The 26,496-nt window shown below is 38.4% G+C and overlaps 1 protein-coding gene across 1 annotated transcript; it reads right to left on the minus strand.

The window, feature by feature from the left end:
- Positions 1–1,006: 1,006 nt before the first annotated feature.
- On the minus strand, positions 1,007–25,673 carry LOC145586474 (histone-lysine N-methyltransferase ASHH2-like). Its single transcript, XM_081643316.1, has 19 exons — positions 25,368–25,673; positions 25,161–25,203; positions 22,721–24,934; positions 22,380–22,587; positions 19,658–19,815; positions 19,482–19,561; positions 18,960–19,091; positions 18,749–18,865; positions 18,456–18,548; positions 17,658–17,735; positions 17,058–17,114; positions 13,455–14,241; positions 13,302–13,357; positions 13,059–13,138; positions 12,164–12,246; positions 12,006–12,085; positions 9,446–9,525; positions 3,152–3,197; positions 1,007–2,460 (listed from the first exon to the last, which is right to left on the minus strand). The coding sequence occupies exons 3-19, from the start codon at positions 24,906–24,908 to the stop codon at positions 1,366–1,368; spliced, it is 5,418 nt and encodes a 1,805-aa protein (XP_081499442.1). The 5' UTR covers positions 24,909–24,934; positions 25,161–25,203; positions 25,368–25,673; the 3' UTR covers positions 1,007–1,365.
- Between the last annotated feature and the right edge of the window lie 823 nt (positions 25,674–26,496).

The following is a 26,496-nucleotide window of genomic DNA, read 5'->3' on the forward strand; positions in this document are numbered from 1 at the left end:
GGGAAGCCAACGACTTGTCAGACAATACTGACATTACAGTCTATGATTTTTGACCAATTGTGCGTAATATTTTCCTCTAAAAGGTTAATTACTTAATCAAATGACACACTCAAAAAGTAACAATTTCTTTACTACTCTCTCTGTTGCCTGGAATGCTAGACATTCTGTACAATAGTATTCTTCACCTGGTTCTGGTAAAGTTGTACAAGTTATTTAATGTTGTTATAATTACTAATAAGATGCACCACACACATCTTATGTTCTAATGGTGATGAGTCACTTCATGTCTATGTTGGTAAGGACAGATCAATATAAATTACTCAGTTGTGTAACAGCTTTATGATAAGGGGGAAAAAAGTGTGATTTTTCCCCTAGTCTTCTCCATATGAGACGACTCGAATGTAAATTGTTCGTGGGATCTCATCATTAAGGTGAGAATGATTTGTCGAGTACTTGGGAGTCTAGCTACGAAGGGTAGTAATTTTTATAACAGTTATTGACTAGTTACAATGTGGGATGACTCAAATGTGAATTGTTTGTGGGATCTCATCAGTAAGGTGAAAATGATTGGTCAAGTACTTGAGAGACTAGTTACGAAGGGTAGTAATTTCTGTAACAATTATTGACTAGCTACAATGTGGGACAACTCAAATATAGATTGTTCGTGGGATTTCATCAGTAAGGTGAAAATGATTGGTCGAGTACTTGGGAGACTAGCTACGAAGGGGTAGTGATTTCTGTAACAGTTATTGACTTGTATTTTTACAGGCAAAGGACGTTTCTTTTTCTGAGTTGTATTGATAAAGGATGTTGTATGGTAGGTGATAGCTGAATTTGGAAATAAATGTTACGCAGATGAATCACTATTTCTGGTATAAAATCATAAACTTAGTTTTGTTTTCTATTTAGTTTATTAAATAAATGAAGGAATTGCCAAAAAAAAAAAAAAAAAAAAAAAAAAAAAAAAAAAAAAAAAAAAAGAGGTTCCATTTACATCAAACGGCAATAAACATAAATACATAATTATTAAATTTTGAAATTTCAGTCTTTGAACATTCAATTTTGTATAGATGAAATTGTTCTTTTTTACAATTCCAACATTGTGAAGATGCCTAAAAGAATAAGGCAATGACAGGAATAATTATCCCACTCGATACAAGATTGACATCCAATTACAAAACTCCCTAATACCAAATGACCTTCACCCTTCCGAATCTGTCATGACACGAACCTAACTTGAAGATGCTGTCTCAAATGAATCAATCGATCTCCATCAGTAAAAAGCAACTAGGAATGAAATAATACAAAATCAAGGAGCCTGTGAATGTTTTCCTAAAAAATCAATGAAATTAGACACTGTAAAACCTATCGAGAATTGCCTGCATATTCTATACTATAATTTACATCAGCTAAATGCTGATCATTAAGTTCATTAGCTACTGTTTCCATATTTATGTCAAATGACCCATTTCTGGGATGCGAGGGATGGTTCCCTTTGAAACCCCAACCATCTAAATTCCGAAGCCATGGCGGCCTTGGCTTCTGGTTGTTCCACTTCTTCTGTCGATTATGCCTCTTCCCTGGGAAATTTCGCAATCCCTTTTCATGATGTAATGCATTCTGATTCGTGGCAACAGAATTTTGTGCATTCAACAAGCTTGCCCCAGATGTACTCGGTATGCCTTGATCCCTTTGATCACCAGCATGGGAATGGTAGCCTTCCCTTGCTTCTTCCTGGACACCCATCAGACTCCTAACACGTGGATAAGGCGGAAGTGGTGGAAAGGGTTGAAAAGGCATGGCAGGAGCAATTGCCCAACTATCAACAGTTCCACAATGAGGGGTTCCAGATTGTTGTACGATGGACAAGGGAATGCCATATGCTACAGGCAAACGTGGATTGAATCTCTCCTGGAGAAAGCCCAATGGAACTGGACACTGTAGAGAAGAAGAAAATCCAGGGGGACTACCAACAACAGGATCACGTGGATAAGAAAACCCAGGAGGTGCATCATCATCGGAGTTCTGCATCACGTCATCTGTTCCCTTGTTACTATGCTTGGGTAAATTCTGAGCACCAGAGCAACCACTATCCTCCTTTGCCTCAATAACATGGGGTTGCCCCCCTTCACTAACTTCAACTTTAGGGCTTGTTCTAATATTCTTGGGTGACCTTGCAGGCTGATCCCATCTGCTTTTACGCTTCCGAGGTCTGCTAACAACAGTCTGGTTATCAGTTAACTGAGAACAAGAGGCCTCTTGCGTTCTAGCATCAGCAGGATTGTTCGTTATTCCTGATTGATCAGAACAACTTACGCGTTCTGTTTCTATTGCTCCTTGCTCTCTCCAATGATGATATCTATTAGAGTTTGAACCTCTACGAAACTCTCTCCTTCGATCCACTCGATTAAATTTTCGAGGAATCCACCTATCCCGAAAGTTCCGTGCAATTTGATGGACCTGGTGCAGAAGAAAAACTAGGGATTCAATTTTCACAAAATAAATCAAATCCTGGACACAGACTAACAATTTTTGCACTCAATGGAAATCTTCCTTTTTTGGGTTGGCAGAAGCTGGAAAGTGTTCGGTTAAGTTGGCATACCACATTAGACGTGCAGAGACATGTACAAATAAATGAGAACAGTAGAAAAACAAAACAAGAACACTATCACTAAACAGATTGGACCTTTTAGGAAATATGGTTCTGCCAGACTGCCACTGTGATGGTTAACATTTAGTTCCACAGGAAAGACATAATATGCATAGGACAGTAAGCAATCCATGTAATAGAATGGACATATAACGGTAGGTCATAAAAGTGTCAATGCATATGGTACCGCAAAACAATTGGTCGAGTTCCAAAAAACAAAAATATTTAGAATACAAAAGCCCATATTTGTATTGCGCCCCACAATGGTTAATGATTGAGCCAGCCACATATTACTAGTTTCAGAAATATTCAGATCAAATTTGAACACCTTATTTCAGGTGAAAACAGGAAATAGCCTTTATCACAACATGAAAATTTTAGGCTTCTTTTTCATTTTAAGATACCAAGACCAAAATGAATGTAGCACAACAAAAAAAGGGGAATTCATCAAATTAAGCGTATATCACATGTATAATTCATATAAGAAAACAGGAACATTACCTGGATATCCTTGTGGTTTGTGAAATGTAATATGGATTCCCTCAAACTGCAGCAGATAGTTAAAGTTTAATCAGCAAATTAAATATGACACGAGTGAACACTTACAAAAGTTACTTAAATTCAATGGTATACATTTCACTTCACAGAAAATGTTGAGCACAGAGCAAGGAAGAGAGAAGAAGATTGACTTGACAAAATGCATGAAAACTGCTAAAAGTAGGGTTTGTATTTCACTTATAAAAAAACTTGATGAAAACAACATTGTAAAGCTCCGTGAAGCTAATGGATAATCAATCAAAAGATAGCCAAGGCACTCCATCATCTATATCTATATATTCATATTAAATGTCTAAACTACAGCAAATCAAGTTTTCCCTCCTAAAAGTTAATTAAGCTGGACCTATTTTAGTGAGTTAGACTAAATAAAATATTTTATTGCATTGATTTATATGTATGAGTATTAGAGAACAATAATTTTCTACCACAAATGTCATTTCCAATGAAAATATTTATTACTGAAGTCTTGGAAATTGTTTTGATACAAAATGCCCAATATCTATTTCATAAATGGAGTACTATACAGTGTTAATTTTGGAAAATACTCAGTATCGCTTTAAAGATCACCTAGTTATTCGATATTTTAATTTACAAAAACCAAAACCAGATATATGAGCCTTCATACTTTTCCCTTGAGAAAACAGATATCAGCATTAAATCACTCGGAAAACTAGAAAGTATTCAAAACCAGCAAATTCTAATTCTGGACTTTGCAAGGGGTCAGCCTAGGCCCATAATCACATATGCTCGAAGGAAGCCAAAAAGAATCCTCTAGCAACTTGATGCTGAGTTGGAAATTCTGTTATGGGTTGTTATGTGGGTTTAGGGTAATGTGGTAATTTTGGGAAATAAGTTTGTTATTCTTCTGAGCTGTAGAAGATGCTAGTAACTGATTATATATAGGCAATTTTGTAATAGGAGAGTTTATGCAGAAAATTGATTAGTGTGAAGTTGTGGGAGAGATTCCTTCCTCTCGAAAGAAGGAGAGTTGTATTGATTAATTACACTGATTATCAATACTTCATATCATTGCTGCTATCTATTTCTTCTGTGTTGATTGTGTGAGCTTCTGTTTTGATTCCAGTTCCTAGCAATTGGTATCAGAGCAACCACGATCTTCGCCGGAGTTGAAGATGGCTCGACTTACCCATGGCCAACGCTTGGACCTGCTGGAGCAAGAGATTGCGGGTGTACCTAGTCGTGTTGCTCAAGAGATCGCTACAGCTCTGGCGGCGTTCAAGACGGACCTTACGGCTCAGCTCGCTGCTGCCAAGAGAAAAACCGCTCAGAGAATCGCGCGTCAAGGGTGAATGGGTCATCATATCAATGGGACAACCCATTTGCCGGCTCGCAACCGCAGTTGGAACTGGGTGATGGTGGCTTCCATGGTTGTCACTCGAATTGGAAGGTAAGGAAACTCGACTTACCTATTTTTGATGGTAATAACCCAGATGGTTGGATTCTCAGAGAGATTTTTCCATTTTTATCGGCTCGGCGAAGGACCAACTGGAGGCGGCGGTGGTGGCTCTTGATGGAGACGCCTTGCTCTGGTATCAATGGGAGCATCGTCGCCACCCATTGCTTACCTGGAATCCCCGAAGAAATTGATTCTCCGGCGATTCCGAACCAGCGCAACTGGCACGCCGCATGAGCAGTGGCTAGCTCACCAGCAGACCGGAACGGTAGCTAATTACCGGCGTCGTTTCATTAAGTTGCTGGCTCCACTTGAAGGGGTGCCTGAAGAAATTGCGAAGGGACAGTATATAAATGGGTTGGAGGAGAAGATCCGGGTTGAGGTGCAGATCCTGGATCCGGTTACCTTGGATCAGGCCATGGAATTATCCATGCGGGTTGAGGAGAAGTTGCGGCTCAGCCAAGGCCCAAATCAGGAGGAGGCCTACCCAATTGGAAAACCCATTACCCAACCTACCGTTCCAACCCACATTCCACCACCCAAAACACGAACCCAAACCTAAACACATTTCCGAACCCAAATACAACCCCAAACCTAAACACTTCTACCCAACCTCACTCAAATCGACTCACCTACAACAACCACAACACCATCAGCAATACAAGACGATGGTCGGAGAGGGAGGTCCAGCAGAAGCGTGAGCAAGGGTTATGCTTCCGATGCGATGAGAAATGGACCATTAACCACCGTTGCTGCCGTCGGGAACTGAGTGAGCTCCTCACCGTCGACGACGACGAGGATGATGGTGGCGAGTCAGGTAAGTTCGCTGCCGTTGAAATTTCCGCACCACCCTTACCTCAATCTTCTCTTCCTCTTAACCCAAACCTGGGTGTCTCCCTGTGTTCGGTAATGGGTATTACCGGCCCTAAAACTATGCGGTTAGTGGGCACCATCAATGGGGGCAAGGTGGTAGTGACGATGGACCCAGGAGCGACGCATAATTTTAGCTCGGCCATTGCGGCGCGCCAATTGCAGGTGCAGATCACCGATTCAAAGAAATTTGGGGTTACCTTAAGGACCGGAGAGATTGTTCAAGGAGAGGGGGATGAGTAGAGGTGTGCTATTGGAGCTTCAAGGGGTCTCCATTATTGAAGACTTCCTTATCTTACCCTTGGATAATTCTGATGTGATTTTAGGCATACAGTGGCCTGAGAAATTAGGCACTATTGCTTCAAACTGGAAGAACCAGACCTTGAAATTTCAGGTTGGTGGTGAGATGGTGACCCTAAAGGGGGACCCGCAGCTGGAGAGAACTTGCATCTCTCTCAAGGCAATGGTTAAAACCTTGCAAAGAGAAGGGCACGGTGTTCTATTAGAGTTCAATCAGCAGGGTCGGCAAGAGTACGAGACTCAAGTTCCAGATCCACTCAAGCCTCTCACTGATAAGTTACAGCAAGTGTTTCATATGCCTAGATGGGCTGCCACCCCACAAAGCATGCCATAACCTTGAGGAGTGGGGCTAATCCTATTAGTGTGCGCCCATACAGGCATAGTACCAGAAGGATGAAATTGAAAAGCTGATGCATGACATGTTACAGGCAGGAATCATTCAACCCTCTTCAAGTGCCTATTCCAGCCTAGTTCTCTTAGTTAAGAAGGGCGGCTCATGGAGGTTTTGTGTCAATTATAGGGCACTTAACAAGGAGACGGTTCCCAACAAATTTCCTATTCCGGTGATCGATGAATTGCTTGATGAACTCCATGGAGCAAGGGTATTCACCAAATTGGACCTCAAGTCCGGTTACCATCAAATTCGGGTCAAGAAGGAGGATGTGCCCAAGACTGTGTTCCGCACTCACGAGGGTCATTACGAGTTCCTTGTAATGCCCTTCGGCCTTACAAATGCTCCCGCAACATTTCAGTCCTTAATGAACGAGGTGTTCAGACCTTTTCTCCGAAAGTTCGTTTTGGTTTTCTTTGACGATATACTCGTTTATAGCCGATCCATGGATGAGCATTACCTCCATTTGCAGCAAGTTTTGCAAACATTAGCATCACACCAATATATGCTAATATGAAGAAGTGTGAAATCGGGAAGGAAAAAGTGGCATATCTCAGCCATGTCATTTCAGCCTTGGGAGTGGAGGTTGATGCCTCGAAAATTCAGACTATGATCAATTGGCCTGTCCCTATGAAGCTCAAGGAGCTTCAAGGGTTCTTAGACCTTACGGGCTATTACAAAAAATTTATCCAAGGCTATGCTGAAATAGCAAGGCCCCTGACTCATCAGAGTGCTCGGGGTGGACTGCCGAAGCTACTCAAGCTTTTGAAGCTCTAAAAATAGCCATGACCAGAGCACCAATTTTGGCCATGCCTAATTTCTCACTGCCCTTTGTTATTGAGACTGACGACTCAGGTTACGAGCTATGGGTAGTCTTGTTACAAGGGATTCACCCTATAGCTTATTTCAGCAAGGTCTTGGGGGTCCGCGCCACAGCAAAGCCAATCTATGAGAAGGAGTTGATGGCAATCGTATTCGCTATAGAAAAGTGGAGGCATTATTTATTGGGTAGGCAATTTGTAGTGCGCACTGACCAAAAAAGCTTGAGGTTCTTGCTGGAACAACGAGAAATTGGACACGCATACCAGAAATGGGTGAGCAAGCTACTTGGCTATACTTTTGATATACACTATAAGCCGGGCCCTACCAACAAGGTGGCCGATGCCTTGTCGAGGCAACAGGCCCCGGAAGTGGAATGTGCTACCTTGGTAACAGCTTGTGGAGTAAGTTGGGACCTTGTCAGGTCTTATATTGATAAGGATAAGGGGTTACAAAATCTGATTTCTCGGTTGAGCAAGGGGGACTCAGCTCCTAAGTGGTTTTCTCTTGAAAATGGGGTGTTAAAGTACAAGCGCAGGATAGTTATTCCTAACAAATCTGAGCTCACAGCTCGGTTGCTTAAGGAATACCACGATTCTCCGGTAGGGGGTCATGCCGGTAACTTGAAAACTTATCAACGCTTAGCAGCAGAGTGGTACTGTTAGGCATGAGAAAAGACGTAGCAAGTTATGTCAAGCAATGTCACATTTGTCAGCAAAATAAGGCTTCAACTCTCTCTCCCTTGGGGTTGCTTCAACCGTTGCCTATTCCGGATAAGGTGTGGGAGGACATTTCCATGGATTTTGTGGAAGGTTTACCTAAGTCCGGGGGGTGGGATTCAATCTTGGTGGTGGTTGACCACCTCACAAAGTATGGACACTTCATACCCTTAAAGCACCCTTACACAGCTCAAGGTGTAGCTCATTGCTTCATGAAGGAGATAGTGAGACTCCATGGTATACCTTCATCCATTGTCTCAGATCGAGACAAAGTTTTTCTCGGTCTGAATTATTCAAACTTCAGGGAACACACTTGCGAAGAAGCACGGCTTATCACCCCGAGACGGATGGTCAAACTGAGGTTCTTAACAAGGGAGTGGAATCTTACCTTCGTTGCTTTGTGAATGGTAAGCCTAAGAGCTGGGCATCATGGCTGCCATGGGCTGAATATTGGTACAATACGGCATTTCACACCGCCACAAATTGTACACCTTTCAAGGCCTTGTATGGCAGGGATCCCCCTCATTTAGTGCGCTTCACCCCTGGTAGCACAACTGTCTCATCCATAGAATGAAATAACACTTGGTTCAAGCTCAATGCTATATGCAGCAGTATGAGGATAAGAGTAGAAGAGAGGGTGAGTTTCAGGTTGGGGATATGGTGTATTTGAAACTACAACCATACAGGCAGCAGTCTCTGGCAAGAAGGAAGAATGAGAAGCTGTCTCCAAGGTTCTATGGGCCTTACACAGTGCTGCAAAGGATTGGAAAAGTGGCTTACAAGCTGCAATTACCTGATTCTGCCAGAATCCATCCTGTTTTCCACATCTCCCAGCTGAAGAAAGCCATAGGAACAGGACACTTACCCACACAGCTTCCTTCTCAGCTCACTTCTGACTTGGTTCTTGATGTTGAACCAGAGGAAGTGCTTAGAGTGAGGACCTCTCAGCAAGCTACACAGGTTTTAATCAAGTGGAAAGGGCTGCAAGAGTTTGAGTCTACTTGGGAGCAATTTGCTGAGATAGATTGCAGATTTCCCTCTTCCCACCTTGAGGACAAGGTGCAAGTTTGGGAAGGGGGTATTGCAAGGGGTCAGCCTAGGCCCATAATCACATATGCTCGAAGGAAGGCCAAAAAGAATCCTCCAGCAACTTGATGCTGAGTTGGAAATTCTGTTATGGGTTGTTATGTGGGTTTAGGGTAATGTGGTAATTTTGGGAAATAAGTTTGTTTTTCTTCTGAGCTGTGAAGATGCCAATAACTGATTATATATAGGCAATTTTGTAATAGGAGAGTTTATGCAGAAAATTGATTAGTGTGAAGTTGTGGGAGAGATTCCTTCCTCCCGAAAGAAGGAGAGTTGTATTGATTAATTACACTGATTATCAATACTTCATATCATTGCTGCTATCTATTTCTTCTGTGTTGATTGTGTGAGCTTCTGTTTTGATTCCAGTTCCTAGCAGACTTCATACCTCCTCTTTACAGCCTCTTATTATATTTATTTATCGTAGATAAGTCACAACAGCCTAAAAGTAGAGGCCAAAAAGAACAGACCAATCCCAGGAAGAAAAAAAAATGCGAACTCATTGAAGCTATCAGTGATTCAGTACAATTGATCAGAGAGCTTCCAGTAGACTTCTTTCACTTGCAAAGTTTCTAAACCATTCATCAAATGCCAGAAAAGAAATTGAAAAACAAGCTAATTAAATTATTTTCTCTAACCTCTCAACTCCAGGATGTACAGAATCTTCATTAATGCGATCCACAGTCAAAATCTCCTTCTTAGCCAGAAATTCCAAAGCCTGCAAAACACATCCCACATTGTTCAACAGATGCATTATCCGCACACATTTAGACATAACTAAGAAGCAATACAGCATCACAAGGAGCTATAAGCAAGTAGACAACAGAATAGAACTCGCTGCTTGGCAAGGGATGCAGGTACATGGAAGCAACCTTAATTAACCAGTAAATGTCCTACTCCAAACATAGTTCAAGATATGCATCATCCACTTGCTTTAGACATAACTAAGAAGCATGCATCTCAATTAAAACCTTTTTAAAAAAAAGCAAGTAGAAGCAGGAGGAGGGATAATCTCAAAGAGTACACAGAAGCAGCCTTATCCATAACCAGCTAAGCTCTTAAATATTCAACAATGCTCAAGGATATGAACAAATCATTTTAACTTCATTTACCGCAGATCACAAAAACTAACAAAATGAGAGCAGTTTAAGGCTAGAAGTTTCAGATGTGCAATTACCTTTAGTTAAGGAAAACAATAATTTTAGGATACAACGGGTATAGCATATGCAGGATTGGATGACTTCTCATTTGCTACTTTTACCTAAATAAGCCCACTGTCAACACAATATTACGTTCCTCATACATATATGCTAATATGCTCATTAGTCTCTAACAAATCTACACTTAGATCCAGCTGTGACATACAGCAGCGGTATAGGCGAATAGATACTGTGCTTTTTTTTTTAGACCAGATACAGTGCTTGATCTAATAGAAACTGTTGTCTGCTTGGAAAATTAAAAATACCCAGTGTCCCCTATACAGGTCCACTTGGACTCTTCATGGTCTTTGAAACCAAAAATTAACCAATGAATTTGTCACAAATATGGAAGTATACTCTCATGACAGTACTAGAGCATATAACACTGTAATGCCGAAATTCAGCATAAATTAAACATCAGCAGTCAAAATTTGTAAACTTCGAATCAAGAGTAGACATATATCAAGGGGTGACAAAGATTCAAAATTTTGGCAGAGGTCAGAGTCAACCTTCAAAATGCGATAGTGTTCAATGAAGTATACAGCAAGAATTTCAGCAAACAGAAACCAGGTATATCGGAATTCTACTGTTTGGATTACACAATTGAATTATACTCCAATCTACTGTCACCGACACACAATGAACCGGAATCCCTCGCAATTAATATAGGATAAATTTAAACATATGTGATAAATTAAAGAATGGGACAACAATCTTCAGCTGTAGGACTCCCACATCTGTTGGTAATGTGTTACTAGGACAAGAGAATGGATACATAGCACTTCATTTAGACCACAACCATGCAAAAACTTTCTTTTATTGAGTAACATAGATTTAACACATTCCGATTAAAAGACCATATCAACAATATATCTAAGCAGCAAGGCATCTAAAATAATCAGATATATGTTCAAAAGCAAGGAAATGTATGAAACAATATATCTTAATCATCCATGAAAGATTGCTGAAAATAGTAAAGAAAACTCCTTGGCATTATGGGTGAATTATTGGTATGTATGTTGAAAAAAATTGTCCACTGAGAGGAAGGGGGAAAAAAATAAATAAGTAAAAATCCTCTTAAGTAAAGGCTACTTTTCTATTATATGGTCATTAGGTTAGAACCTTGGACAGGTTGATAGAAGGAAGTTTTATTTGACTAGTAATGGCTTCTTTTCTGTTACGCACCTAACTCAAGAGGATTTTATAAACATAAATCAGACATAAACAAAAGAAGTATTTTGATTCTTTAGAGAAAATAGTAATAATTAGAAAGAAATTCAAATTTTTGCTTCCAACTTAAAAGACAGCGTGTATCCCCTCTACTCTAATTTTCTATAGCCTTCTTTACTTGAATCACCTCTAATCTCAAAAAACAAAAAACAAAATACTGTCATGTTATCCTGCTGTGCCTGATAGAATAAAGGCTAAAGAATCCATTAGCTGATTTCCATGATGAAACTTATAAAATCCTCCTATTCCAAATGAAAACAAACAAGTATTTATTACTGGATAAACATTTGTAGATAATACCCAAATATTCAATATCCATGAAGTAAATACATCACTTTTTGCTCGCAAAGATCAAAGGATACAATATATATATATATATATATATATATATATATATATATATATATATATATATATATATATATATATATATATATATATATATTATAAACTTGAAGGTCTGGACAACACATCATAACAAAAATTTAATCATTATGCAATAAGATTTTTTTTTTTTCTAAAGGTTTACTCCAGCTATGGCTGAATTATCAGGCTATCAGAGCCTATTAATAAGGATCACAAAAGCGTCAATAAACCACATCAAAGCTATTCTAGATTAATAGCCATGTCAGTCATGTGATTTACTACAAAATTAATCAAATACAAGTAAGACCAAGATATTTTATCAAAAAAATTTTGATAGAATCCAAATTTGTCAAAAACAACAGATTCACCTTACTTTATCAAAGACCAAGAGGTTCATGCATACCTTAAGAAGCTTCCGTAAGATAGGAATCTTCTGAAAATCGCTTCTGTAAAGCTTCATCATATTATGTAGCATCTGCAAACCTGGAAAACAAAGAAGTTTCACGCATCAAGGAATGCAACAAATACAGGGCAGATGCTACATCAATACAAACAAGATACCATTTTTGTTGATTATGTCCAAAAGCACCCCGCGGGATGTTGTTTTCAATATCGCGTCAAGTATCATTGAAAGATCTCTATTGCTGCAGCAAACGAAAGAAAAAATACAGTGGGTCACAAACCCAGAACAAACAAAGAGAGCAGAATCACAAGCACAATTCAATTCAAACATTCAGTTAGAATAGCAATATTCAACCGAGAGATCTCCAAAATCTAATCTTAATACAGTGTCAACCGGCCTACAGAGTCGTACAATCATGTACAAAAGAAGCAAAAATCAACATCTAGTAAGTTTCAAGCTGAGATCAATTTCAGCCAATTCAATACAATTGACACCAAAAATTCCAAGACTGTCCATTTCATTTAACTCCAGAATATTAGCCACAATGTTACTAGCTAAACCCCCTAATAACAATATTACTTGCTATGATCTAGAAGGAGCTTATGTGATATAAAGAGAGATAGAGAGGGATATAAAGAGGGATCAATGTGAACAGGACAGAGATAGAGAGCCCATCAGCCAAATCATATAATGTTGCACTTATTTTGAAACTTTTTAAAATGGTAAGTGTTGCAATAATATAAGAACATAGGGAGATAGTTACAAAAATCCCCTTCTTCGAATCGATATGAGATCAAATTCCATTTTGCCAACTCTAATAAACCATTAGTAGAGTACATAAAGTTTCCCTCTCCAAAGAACCAAACTCAATCAAAATTATTTTGATTTCTCAGTAAAGGAGATTAGACCTCATTGCCTGATATTGGAAGAATAACTAAAGTGACCAATACAATTAAACATGACATAATGGAAATTGAAAGAAAACAGTGTTACACTGAGACAGATGAGAAATTAAAACAAGAAAACCAATTCAACAGTTAAACCATAACTCACCTCTGAATTGATCCCCCATTGCCACTATCACCAGAAGCTGCAGTTAGAAGCAAAAGTTTCAAGTAGCCTTTAGAGGCATCCTACAAGGAAAGAAAAGCAAAAAACAAACATTCAGCACCTGAATCCCAACAGTTTTCTTATCTATTTGTCTTTTTTCTTTGGTCATTTAAGGGAGGGGACTATCATTGTCAAGGACAGAAAGTGTTCAAACCATATCTCAAAACAACAGTCAGTTAACCATACCTTCTTTTTGCAGATACCACCATCAGCATCAAGTAATTCGTTGAGCTTCTCTTCAACTGTGAGTTACATGAATTATTAGTTAAAAGGTATTATCCATATGGTTAATCATAATATAAATAACTAAATATATAAATAAAAAATAAATAAACCTACCTGCTTCAAGATGACCATTGACAGAACCCTCCAGTAATTTCTTTGGCTTGCAGGACAAAATCTTTGATCTCTGGGCTAATAGAGGAGCCTTCCCAACATTGGCTGAATTGCCACTAACCTTGCGGTTCTTAACAGATTTAGACGGACGAGAAATTTTCATGCGAGAACGAGGTCCGGCAATAGGTGGTTCACACTCAATGACAACTTCAGACACCCTACCATTAGAATCAATTGAACCGGATAGAGACTTTTTTATTGCATTATCCACATGAAGTAAATCCGATTCTGGGGAAGATGTTAGTTTGCTCGTATGTGCTGTTTTTGAAGTATGATTTTCTACAGCAGATATATGTTCATTTCTCAAATTCTCAGGTCGCAAGTCTAATGAACTATCTGTAGATTCATGAACTTCATGAACGGAGTCCTTTACTAGCACGATCTGTGATTGCCCAACATCATCAATCAGAGAGTCTACTTTATTCACCATTTGTCCTTCAACTATAATTTCTGAATTCTTGAGAATCAAGTTATCTTCACTCAGAACCTGTTCAGCATCCTGATAACTTGATTTAGCCTTCATATCCTCTAGGGTACGGTCAATTTTACCATTTTCATCAACGACGACAGGTTCTGGAAATTCCTCATCTGAGTCTCCTTGAACAATTACTTGTGTATTGAGTGGATCACCTCCAATATAACCCCGGCACTTACGAGAACCACAGTGACATTTCTTAGCAGCAGCACCAAATACCCGTACATAGTTGTAGTCAAAAGTCAACTCTTCACCCTGCATGTCAAATTACAACCTTGTGAATATTCATCATAGCAGATCAACTAGTACATCAATGATATAGTTAACCGGAAATAATTAAGTAAACAAGATCATACTCTTCAGTCTACAGAGTCTATGCAGTGCCTCTTTGAGGTTCAGGGTGTCTTTTTAACCCTCACCTCCTCTTGTAAACAGGGGAAGACGCTAGGCATCTTTTATTAAAACATATATATTTATCTACTCTCTCTAATAAATTGATTGTAAACAGCCTCCTAAGAGGTCTAAACCCACCAAAAGTGGAATCTATTTGTTGTCCAACTGTTTCCCATAGTCTGTCAAAATTCATCAGTTACACCAATCAAGATCAATGTAGCCATCTAGGTCAGGCGGTTGAAGATATCAAGCAGGAGTGTGAAAGGGGAAGGCAAACAGGTTTTTCACTGAAGCTGAGGAGCAGTAGGATGTATAGAGACAGCAGCGATTGAAACTCTGAATCATATGGTTTGCCACAAGGTTTGAAACTTATTGGTCATAGGGCATATCTGATGCATGGAATTATTACACACTACACAGCCCCTGAATAGTTGGTTCAATAACATTTCAAATGCATAAACGATTTGGAAAAGAAAATGACTGACGAAAAACATGGGAAACAAAGTTCCCCTCACAGGGTAACATGTTTTCCAATCGCAATTGCAATATGTATGCACCACTTTCTGGCAAAACAATAGAAGTAAAATAGAGGTAAAAGAGATAGCTAAGGGGCCACAAAATGATCTTTTAAACATTGGCAACGCCAAATATACAGTCTACGGCAGCTAAAATCATATCCCAGGCAAGCCAATGCAGATGACGTTTACATCACCACAATTACCAGCCCATTCTCTATCTTGGAATGAGAAATAAACAGAGCATTTACTATACCAATTGCGGATGACGGAGAATTAACATTTTGGGGGCACATGTTTAGGAGGAAAGAAAAAAAAGGGGGGAAAGTTAAAAAACACAGATGATTCCCTTTTTATTATAAAGCTCATTTAATCTTTCCCTTTAACACTATGTTTCCCCCACATTCCTCTCCCATGACTCCCCTACCTCAATCCCTCTAATGGAATTATACCAATCCCCAAACTCCTGTACACCCAATCACCTTGACCAACATTTACCATCAAATCACCTTGAACAACATCACCACCCCATCACACCACACCATAACCCAAATCACCCAACCAAATACCCAATCTACCAACCTGAATACCCACCCTAACACCTCGAAAAGGTGAATTCCACCCCACCCTCCCCAAAACAACCCCTACTACCACAAAAACCCACACAACCACCCCGGAACCACCCCTAAAATAATCCCAACCAGGCAACCACCACAACTACCCTACCCCACCCACCATTCACCCAATTATCACAAAATCCACCAAACCCAAGACCTGGTAATTCTGACCCGACTCAAATGATCCAACCAGCAACCAAAAATTGACCCGAAATCATTGACCTGAAAATGACCCAAACCGAATTTAACCCGAACACAACCCGAAATGGAGTTGACCCGAATGCGACCTGATGCCTGAAATGACCCGACCTAAAATTGACCCGAAACCCAAAGTTGACCCGACCCGAAGTGACCCGAATTGATTGACCCAAACCGACACCACCCGATGTGACCCGACTTGAAATGACTAGACTCGAAATGACCCATCACGAAGCGACCCGAAAAGTACTCACATTTTTTTTTAAAGAAACTTATTTTAGATTCTAATTATTATTAAAAAAAAAAAAAAAAGTTACTATTATTACTGAAATAAGAGGGAATTCTCCAACAGAATTTTTAAGTGAATTTATTTTTGGCGACTCGACCTGACTCGAACTAACCCGACCCGAACTAACCCGGCCCGAACTTGACTCAAAAATTAGTCTTGAAAATTGACTCGACCCGAACTAACCCGACCCGAAGGTCAACCCAAATTTGACCTAAAAGCTAACTCGACCCGAACCCGATCCGAATACTAGCGACCCGAAAACGACCAACCCTAATTAACCCAACCAAACGACTTGTTTGCCAGGACTACCAGACCCCCACGAAAGAGGGAGAGAGAGAGAGAAAGATGGCCACCCTCTATTGTTGCCGCCACGTTGCCCAGAGAGAAGGGGTGTAGGGTGGGACAGTGGTGGTGGTGGTGTTATCGTCATGGTGGTGGTAGTGGTGGCAATGGTATGGATTTCATTCCCTTTCTCCCTCTATGTCCACACAAATAAGTAACATTAGAGAATTTTCCTTTCCCTTTATATCCCTATTTTACCCCTTTTCCCTTTTCCCTCGCACAAACAAGTAACATTTAAGAACTTTATTTCTTGATGGACTCTCAAAATGTGGCAAGTCATTAATATATTCCATTTTCCATACAAAGTGGGATGGTCATAAAGCACATTGCTTAGACAATAGAAGCACTTGATGCCAACTGGCTTAATTGTTAAAAGTAGGGTGGGTAACTATGACCTAACATCAAATCCGTTGACTCAATTATAGCATAACATAACTATAATGAGTGTCAACAGAGATTTGGAAGAAGAAAAAAAAAAAAAAAAATTCCTTCCTTCCATCATACAAAGATTCAAAGAATATAACAAAGCACTTCCCCTCTGGCAATTCACTAAAAGCACCAGTACAGAATAGAAAGTAAGATAACATAAAGAGGTGACATTCTACAGACAAACACGGTAACTGTGGTATACTATGTTTCTACTTAATGAACACTTCATACTAATGGATTAGAGCATTAATGGGTTCATGTAATAGCAGAAGAAAAGGAGATCAGTACCTTCTTGATATTCCTCAACGCAAAGAGGCCAACACATATTTCTCCATTCACTACCCACTGTTTCAAAAAAAAAAAAATGTAGCTCAACAGAAGGAAAAGGATATAAAAACACATTTTCATTGATAGAAATAAATTAAGGTAAGCTATACTTAAACTTCCAAGTATAAGCAGACTGCAAACTTTAATACAAGAATTCAATGGGGGATAAATCTAAGCCAAAAAAAAAAAAAGGAAAATGGAACACTTCCAATGGCTTAACTAATAACTATAATATGTACCATTCAACCAAAATTTCACACACACACACCAAAAAGAATAAATAAATAAAAAGGGCAAGTCATCTTTTTAATATATTAATGACTTGCCAAATTTTGAGAGTCCATCAAGAAAAAACACGTATAACTTCAGACAAATTACAATTTTCAAATAGTTTAGAAGGTGCTAGAATTTTCGCCAGACATTTAATATTATACAAAATACCTTAGGTAGCCAGTAAGAGTACTTACCCCCATAAGTTAAAATAAATAAAAAAAAAAGTGAAAGAAATTAGACAGTTCACACCACAAGTAAAAAGAACAAGTTAGTCGAAAGTAAATTCACCTTCTCAGTACGACAATTAGGATCACAACTATGGTTGACAAAGCGACCTAAGTTTCCTTTGGCACTTGCATCTATAACCTGTGATTCAGGACAAAATGAAGCACATCAAACACGTGACAGAAATATTACATATCCGTCAAGAACATGCAACACATAAACTACAAAAAGTTTTAACACTTAACAGAGACCTAGAAAAATAATCAAACTATTTCCAGTCCCATGGTTCCAAACCCCTGCCTCCACCAGCTTACATGGGCAGGGTATTAATCAAGAAGAATACCGTCCAACAACATAGAAGAAAAGATGCTCCATCATTTCAACAAAGCAACGTGCAATGCCCCACAAACTTCTTCAAAAAATTACATTTACTCGAAGTTTGCTGATAATACTGCTATTTTCTTGTCATACAACCTAATTAAAATAAAAATGCTCTTTTTCATATTTAAGTTTCTTTCAAGTCATATGATAATCACAGGATATCTTAGTGTTTAGGGGTGTCATCAAGAGCTTTCCCATCTTTTACTTCAAACTCCTTTAAGCAGATCTAGGAATGACTTTTAAGACTTTGGTGAGAGGGTTTTGAAAGCTAGATAGTAATTCGAATCCCCGTATATTTTCCTCTACTTTATAAGCTTCCAACAAGTGTTGCTAAGACTTTAATAATTAGATATAAACGATGAGAATGACTGTATAATAAAAGTACCATAGGGTACTTAAGTGCCTACAGCAACTGCATTAGTTGTTGTACACCGAAAGCATGGGGCCCATAAAGAAATTCACGAAAAGAGCAGTACAAACCTCGTTCCCATTCAGGGTCATAAAGTAGAAATGCTTGTGGCCCTTTGCAGCATAATCTTTTTGCCGTGCCTCATAAGATTGCAAATCCAGCACCTAGACAAAAATGATGTGAGACTTGTTTCAAACAACCTCAATACATAAAACCGAGCAAATACTCTGACCCTTAATGACAGCGTTTTTTGTTGTTTGGTTTTTTTTTTTTTTGTTTTTTTTTTTTTTTTTTTGAAGTATTATACTTTATATCACTAAATATAATGTTACCAAAAGAATAATCAAATAGTTCAGATATGTACCTCGCCAACATATTCAATGAGAAACTTCCCTTCAGAGATATTTTCCAAGACTTGCAATCCATAACCCTTTTTCCCACAACGAAACCAACTCAGCATAGCATATTGCTGCTTTTGAAACTGCAGGAAAACAGAATCTTCACAACATGTCCCCAAAAGATAGAATTTTACCGTAAATATTAGCATGTAGCGCTGTTCACAAACAAGCACCTACCAGCTGATTAGAACAAAGATCTCCACATGGGCAAGTTCCTTGAACACACTCGATGTTCAACATTCTATTCAAACACTGACTACCACAGCCCAGCCGACCATCTACAGGAGGTTTGCAATGGCAAACCATTATCTGATTAAAAAGAACAACTGTCAGAACAAATAAGAGAGGTAATTTATAGCACAAAAGGGTAAGGTAGCTTTACTGAATAAAAAAGTGCATACACGTGTGTAGGACTGTAGGTGTAAGCTTCATTTAAAAATTTCCAGGACATCACATCAAAATTTTATTTCAAATCAAATTACACCGGAAAAGGCATCAAGAAGAAGAGCAGTTTATGGGATATATATTTCCCCAGCAGAAATCACAATCAAACTGTTATTTGCTTATATAGAAGTCAAGAAGCATCTAAATTCATCGGCTTCCAATTATTAAAATCGAAATTGTCACATTAAAGAGTAGCAGCCTAGTATGACATTACAAGATCACTAAAATTTAATAAGTTCAGGAGAATCATCAAACCTCGTCCATAGATTGGGCCTTGCGATTGCGGTGTAGAAACAAGTTAGACTTTATTAGCATCCAAGTTGACGGCTGCAAAGCTGAAAGACAAAAATAAAAGAGTAAATCCTAAAAACTATATAAACTACAATAACTTTTGGAACAATTATATTCCACTAGCAAAGCCAAACAACAACCTGCTGATTGCCCAAGACCACCACCCTTAGAACCTAAGTGCCCACCACGAGCATCTTCTTCATCAGATATTTGCAACTCAGCATTGATCTCAGCATTGGACTTCTCTTGAGGAATGGAACAATCAGCAAAAGCTTGATCTTGGTTATCCTTGCAAGTCCTATGAGCAACATTTTAATCAATAAAATATAGAGTATAAGGCAAAACCACAAACTAAACTTTTATCAACTGAAAAGCTATAAATATAATGCATGAGTACCAATTACCAGACATTAGCCTTCACCCAAACTCACAACCTACCAAGGATAACCAAAAAATAAGTTTCTAAATAATACTTGCTCCCTTTTTTTTTTAGTTGACATATTTGGTTTTGGCACACAAATAAAGGAGGGAGATGAGTGAAAATGACAAAAAACATAGGTGCCCATATCCATTAACCCACCCACCCTTCTTGACTGCAAAAATTTTACAGAACCACCAACATCCTTACCTTCCTCAACTCTTCAACCCCACCACCATATGTTCATCTTTAGATTCTTCACAACCACCAAACACCATCAGGTAACTCTTCTCCCTTTGAATTTCTCTCTCCTTAGAATCCTTTGCACTTTTCTCTACTTTAAATTTCTCTTTCCTTTGAATCAACCCCCCAAATATTCAACAATTTAAAAAAAAATATATATATATATATTTAAAATAAAATAAATAAATAAACATTTGTTTCAAAGAAAACATTGTGTGATTTCTATTGAGACAAGAGGAGTGTAAAATGGAAAATTAATAATGTGTCAAAGCCCATATCTTGTGACCCATTTTGACTCACTTTCTCAGATCTTCGGCGAATCCAACTCATCAAAGCCCTAGTCACTACTTTACTACAAACCACCGGCAAAGCCCTTGAAATCCTAGGATCTCTCAACGCCACCTTCAACTTCTAAAGGCGGCACTTCCTTCCAACCCCCAAACAACTCTGTTTCTTGCGGAAAAGTGACGAGGGGTAGGTGGTGGTGGTGGTGGTGGTGGTGGTGATTGGTGGTGATTGGTGGTGGTGGTTGTAGTGGTGGTGATAATGGAAGATGGGTGGTGATCTTTGCCTCTGGGTTAGGGAAGATGATGACGGGGGTGTGAGAGTTCAGGTATGGTGAAGGGAGGGGAGAGGAGAAAGAAAATGGAGTAAAAAGAGGACCCTTAAAATTTTGAGGGTAAAATGACAATTTAACATCTCAATATTATCCAAAATAGAAACATGCCCACTAAGAAGAAACTTCCCATAAAGTAATACATGTCAACTAAAAAAGAACGGAGGTAGTAAAAGATATGGTGCTACGAGCTTACAACTTTTTTGATTCGCCCAAACAAATACTTTACCATTCAAAAAAGCATGAAAATTTAAGCAATTCAATTTAGGCCAAATGGAGAACACAAAAAAAAAACTTCTCTTATACTCCGCATACAACACTACCCCCTCCTAAATAATATAAACAGATTGTTTTTCAATCCCTTGTCAAACTGAGGAATAACGAACAAATTTGTAAAAATTTTAGCATCACCAACATACACGCAAAGAGCATTCGAAGAGGAATGAAAGAAAAGGCAACCATCCAGCACACATAGTAATAGCTAAGAATCCTTTTCTCCAGCCTAATTTCAAGCTCAAATCCAGGCTACTCCTCCAAGAAGGCAAGAACTACTTCATAATGCCAATTTTGTTGCCATCGGCAATAGTGTATTAGTATTTCATTTTTTATTAGTTAATATCTTTACAATTATTATTACTCCTATTATGCTTTGTATTACCTTATATACGTTTGCTCTTTCTTTTGAGGTTTAAAGAACACAGAGGTCAAGTAGACTATATTCTACACTTCATGGGGCCTTCTAAATAATGAAAGATATGGTATCAAAAGCCTACAACTCTTTTGGTTAGCTGAGACAGATACTTTACAATCCTAAAAAGTACACATATAAGCAATTCAATTGAGGCCAAAGAGAGCACAACCAAATTAATATCATATTCCGCATACAAACACCATCTCCCTCCTAAATGGTATAAACTGATTGTTTTTCAATCGTCATAATGATGAATAACAAACAAAATTGCATAATTTTTCGCATCACCAACATAGAAGCAAAGAGCATTCAAAGAGGAATGACAGAGAAGGAAAAAATCAAGCACACATAGTCACAGATAAATCCTTTCCTCCAGCCTTATTTCAAGCTCAACTCCAGGCTACTCCTCTCACTTCATAATGCCAATTTTATTACCATCAACAATGTTATTATTTTGTTTTTATTAGTTATTGTCATTATAATTGTTATCACTTACCCCTCTTATGCCTTTTATTACCTTATGTAAGTTCTCTCTTTCTTTTAAGGTTTAGAGAGCAGAAAGGTCAAGGCAGTCCATATCCTACCCTTCACAGATCCCCCCACCCCCGGCCAGCCCCACACACGCACGCACACTCACACACACACCTCCTTACTAGGTGGTGATAACTTCCATAGATAAATCAATAATTACAAATGGACAATGTGCATTTGCAACATAAAAGAATTTAAGGCATTACCATACAATCTTTGACTGACCGATAGCAAGAAATGGTCCATTACACATAAAAATCCAGCTATGTACGGCTAGCATAAACCCAACAGCATATTATCACTAAATGCAACCTAGGTTTGTTTGTAAATAAAGTATCAGCATATTCAGCAATATGACAATACCATCTGCAGTCTGTTTCTTCAATGCTATCTGCTAGGTTAGCAGGTATGCAACGCCACTTTAGACACTCATCGCAACAAACCCATGCAAGACGGGGAGCCAATGTCTGGGTCGCAGCTCCAGTTGGTACAGGATCCGGGCAACATGCATTCTCCAGTTGCACTTCATTGCTAGAATCTGTTCTTCCCACATCAACCACATCATGATTCCCTGAAACAGTTAGCAATATCTTTTAGCCCGAATAGCAAAGCTATAATCAAAAGATTCAAAAATAGGAGAAAACATATATTAGGCACCAAGTAGAAAGAGCCAGAGAGAAACATAACCAATAAATTTTGGATACCTGTCCCTGGTTCGGCCCTTATTGTGTATGCCTCACTTAAAATGCCAGAATCCCTCACTTTGTGCTTACTCTTCAGCTTACTTTTACCTTTCGGTAGGCTAGAAGGTTCCTTTTGATGACCAATGACATCCATGTTCTTAGACTTATTCTTGGGTTTCCCTTTAGCTCTTGAACCTTTGGAATTTTTCGTTTTTTGAGTTTTATTATTGGAAGGAACCAACTGACATGAATTCCCAGAATTTGCAGATTCAATCCCAATGTTCATACTAGGACAAGTATTGATATCAGAACCATTGTCCAGACTTGAAGCCCTGTGACAACCTTCATCAACAACTGGCAACAACTCTGTTATAGCTAGCTCACTGCCAGAGTTGTTACTTGGAGGATTTTCACTATCCCCATTTACATTATCAGTAGAACAAACATCATTAACTGAATTCTGCAATTGTCCACCCTTAGTAGGCAACTTATCTCTATCAGCACTATGTTGGTACTCTAAAACAGGATTGCCTGCTAGACAGAGCTTGTCTTTCTTGTATCTTCTGCTCTTACTCTTTACAGAAGAATCGGGGAAGCTGTGACTCTTGGGACAGGCATTGCCACAGGAGGCCCTGGGCCCAATAATAGAGTCAAGTGCCTGGTCAATGACCTCTGAATCAGGTGATGTACCAGGGTCTGAAAACTTATCAGCCACGGAGCTGTCCCGCTTTTCAAATTCAAGTTGAGAAGCATTTTCAAGACTACACTTGCCTGGCTCAGAACAAATCTCTAGGTTTGAACCTGAAAACTGGACATTTGATGTAGAATTGCTGCATGGCATTAATCCAGGCATCTCTTTGGGAACTGAACTATCCATCACATTTCCTCCAGCACTATCAATATAGGGACATAAATTCAGTCCTTTGCCTTCATTAGAAGGCTGAAAGCCAGGTAAAGCGTCAAATACTACTGGAGGCATGCCATCCACCTTACGAGACTCTTCCTTTTTCCCAAAAGTAACCTTAATGCGAATTGGACGAATAGGAACTTCTTGTCTGTCCTCTGAAAAATTTGAGCTTGCAACCATCTTAAGCTTATTTTTCTTCCTGTTCTTTTGGCCTGCCTTCTTTTTTCTTGATCTTTGATCTATCATTAAGTTTACAGAAATCTCATTGCTCTGTTGAAAGTACTTTGACAATGTGTCTGACATCCCCCAACCAGATGAACAGTTTGATCTACTCAAGGTACTACGTTTTTTTCTTGTAGCCTCTGCAAGAAAATCAATGTTTCGACAGAGTGACACTTTAGAGGCCTTCTTTGTGCATTTAGTTGCATTTTTTGCCTTTTGAACTTTCTGCACTGATTTTCTACTCCTAGAACTCCTTCGCAAAGGCAAAGAGGAAGTGTCAAGAGATTTCAACTCACACGTATCACCATCTGTTCCAGCATTATCCTTTTCTGTGTAACCGCCTTGGTTAAAACTATCAACTGCACAGGTAAAATTAGGAGCAGCATCACAACCCTTCAATCTAAATGTAATTGGCATCACCAAGCTCTTTGAAGATCCATTAACCATAGTTCCAGAAGAAACAGCCTCCACAGAGCCTCCATCAGTGGAATTGACACAATCTGCTTTAGTATCTGACATATGCTCCTCTGCAAAACCACTCAGAAATGAGTTCATCTCACGCTCACATGGTCCCCCATCAAGACATAAGTTGTTCAAGCAGCATTTGATGTCTGATGCATTTCCCAATTCAGAGTCGTTATCATCGTGCTCACACTTCCTCTCAGTAATCGGTTCAAAATCTGTATCGGGAAAAAAGTCTCCTGCATTTTCGTCTCTATGATCCAACTCAGACAAATCCTCCTCAGAAGAGGATACCAAAGCAGTGTCCTTTTGACCTCTAGGTTCCTGTAAACTAATGTCCAACCCCGAAACTGAAAGGGGCATAAGAATCAACTCATCCAGCCTCTCACCTAAAGCATCACACACGAGCTCCTCAGAGCCATCAGTACATTCTAAACCAGCATTCCCAATAAAAGCCTCAGAATTCTTATCAGCAGGCACACGACTATCAAATATTGTATGTCTATCTTCCATTCCCAATTCACCTAACCCAACACCCGAGTCCGAGATACAATGCTGCTGACAGGCCCGTCCCTGAGCCAGGGCAGGAGGGGCGGCCGCCAAGACGTCCAATTTCATAGTTCAATACTAACATTCAAAAGGTTCTGCAACACATTAGCAACAAATTTTGATTCCATTATTAAAACAGGCTCGAAAAATCACATAATTTTAGGAAATTCAATAATCAAATTAGAATCAATAGGTTCAAGTATTTTAACCCTAAATTAACTATATACTGACAATTAAATTAAATTAAATTAAATTAGATAAACAATTAACCCTAGATTGTGAAATTAACATGATTATTACAAAAAGAAACAACCAACTAACCTCGTAAGCTGCATCAATGGAGGATAGAAATGTCAATGGAGAACTGAAAGAGAGAAGAACAAGTAAGGCTACGTTCAAAAATTCCCAGAAAAATTTACACATACATAAAAAATAAATTAAATTAAAAAAATAAATAAATAAAATAAAACCCCACAAAAATTAAATTAAAAATAACAAAAACAAAACAAAAAATAAAAATCTGGGCACCTGGTTTTGAAGAAAGAGAAAGATGAATTAAGTCGTTGAAGAAATTTTGTTGGTTTTTCTAATTCTTTTTTGCTATGACATTATTTCTTGAATTAAATTTTTTATTTTTTTTGGAGGTGACCTTAATTAAGAAGAAGGGAGGAGAGAGAATACGAGCAAAGGTGTGTGTCAAGTGAATAAAACGGTTTATATGATGAAAAAAAAAAATCCAAAAAAATCCCCAAAAAAACAGAAGAAAAAAAGTGTCCTTAAGAAGAAGGGCACTGAAGGAGAGGAGAGAGAAAGAGGGAGACTTTGCTTGTAACAAGAACAAGACGACCTTTTTTTTATTTATCTAACTCGTATTCTTTGTTGTATGAAGATGAATGTGGGTGTGGAGGTGGAATAATTGGGTACTTTAGGGGAATTCTTCCAAGTGTTTCACGATTGTTTTACTTTCTCCGTTTGTTTTTGTAAGTTATCTTTATCGGTGAGATTCAATATATTAAGATGGATGGGTCAATTGGATTAGATTTGATATTGGTTGAGTTTGATGGTTTTGACATTGTTAATTCCTGTAAATTGGATGATTTTAAGGGTTTACTGACGGTGGCTGATTTGAGGTGTTAAAATTCGTTAAATCATTTATGTTAAATTTCATTAAATTCGTTGAATGATATTACCTTGTTGAAACATATAGTAATATATTGAATATTTATTTTAAATTCATATCAACTTACCAATTATAATGCATTCAGTTATTGTTGTATTCAACATGACTTTGCTATTAACACCCGTGTGCAAATTTAAAGACATTTGTAATCATAAATTTGATGATTTAGGGATTTACTGAAGCTGGCGGATCAGAGGTGTTAAGATTCGTTAAATTAGTTATGTTAAAGTTCGTTAAATTTGTTGAATGATGTTACCCTTTTTTTTTTTGTGAAAATGATATTACCTTGTTGAAACATACAGTAATATATTGAATATTTATTTTATACTTGCACACGAGTGTTAACAGCAATGTCAATATGTCATGTTGAATAAAACAATTGCCGAAGATATTACAATTGGTAAGTTGATATGAGTTTCACCTGTTAGGTTTAAGGTAATGTATGTTTTACTCACTTTTAAATATTGTAATTGGTAA

Source organism: Chenopodium album, chromosome 16 (genome assembly GCF_948465745.1).
Source record: "Chenopodium album chromosome 16, dcCheAlbu1.1, whole genome shotgun sequence".
In the NCBI taxonomy this organism is placed as follows: domain Eukaryota; kingdom Viridiplantae; phylum Streptophyta; class Magnoliopsida; order Caryophyllales; family Amaranthaceae; genus Chenopodium; species Chenopodium album.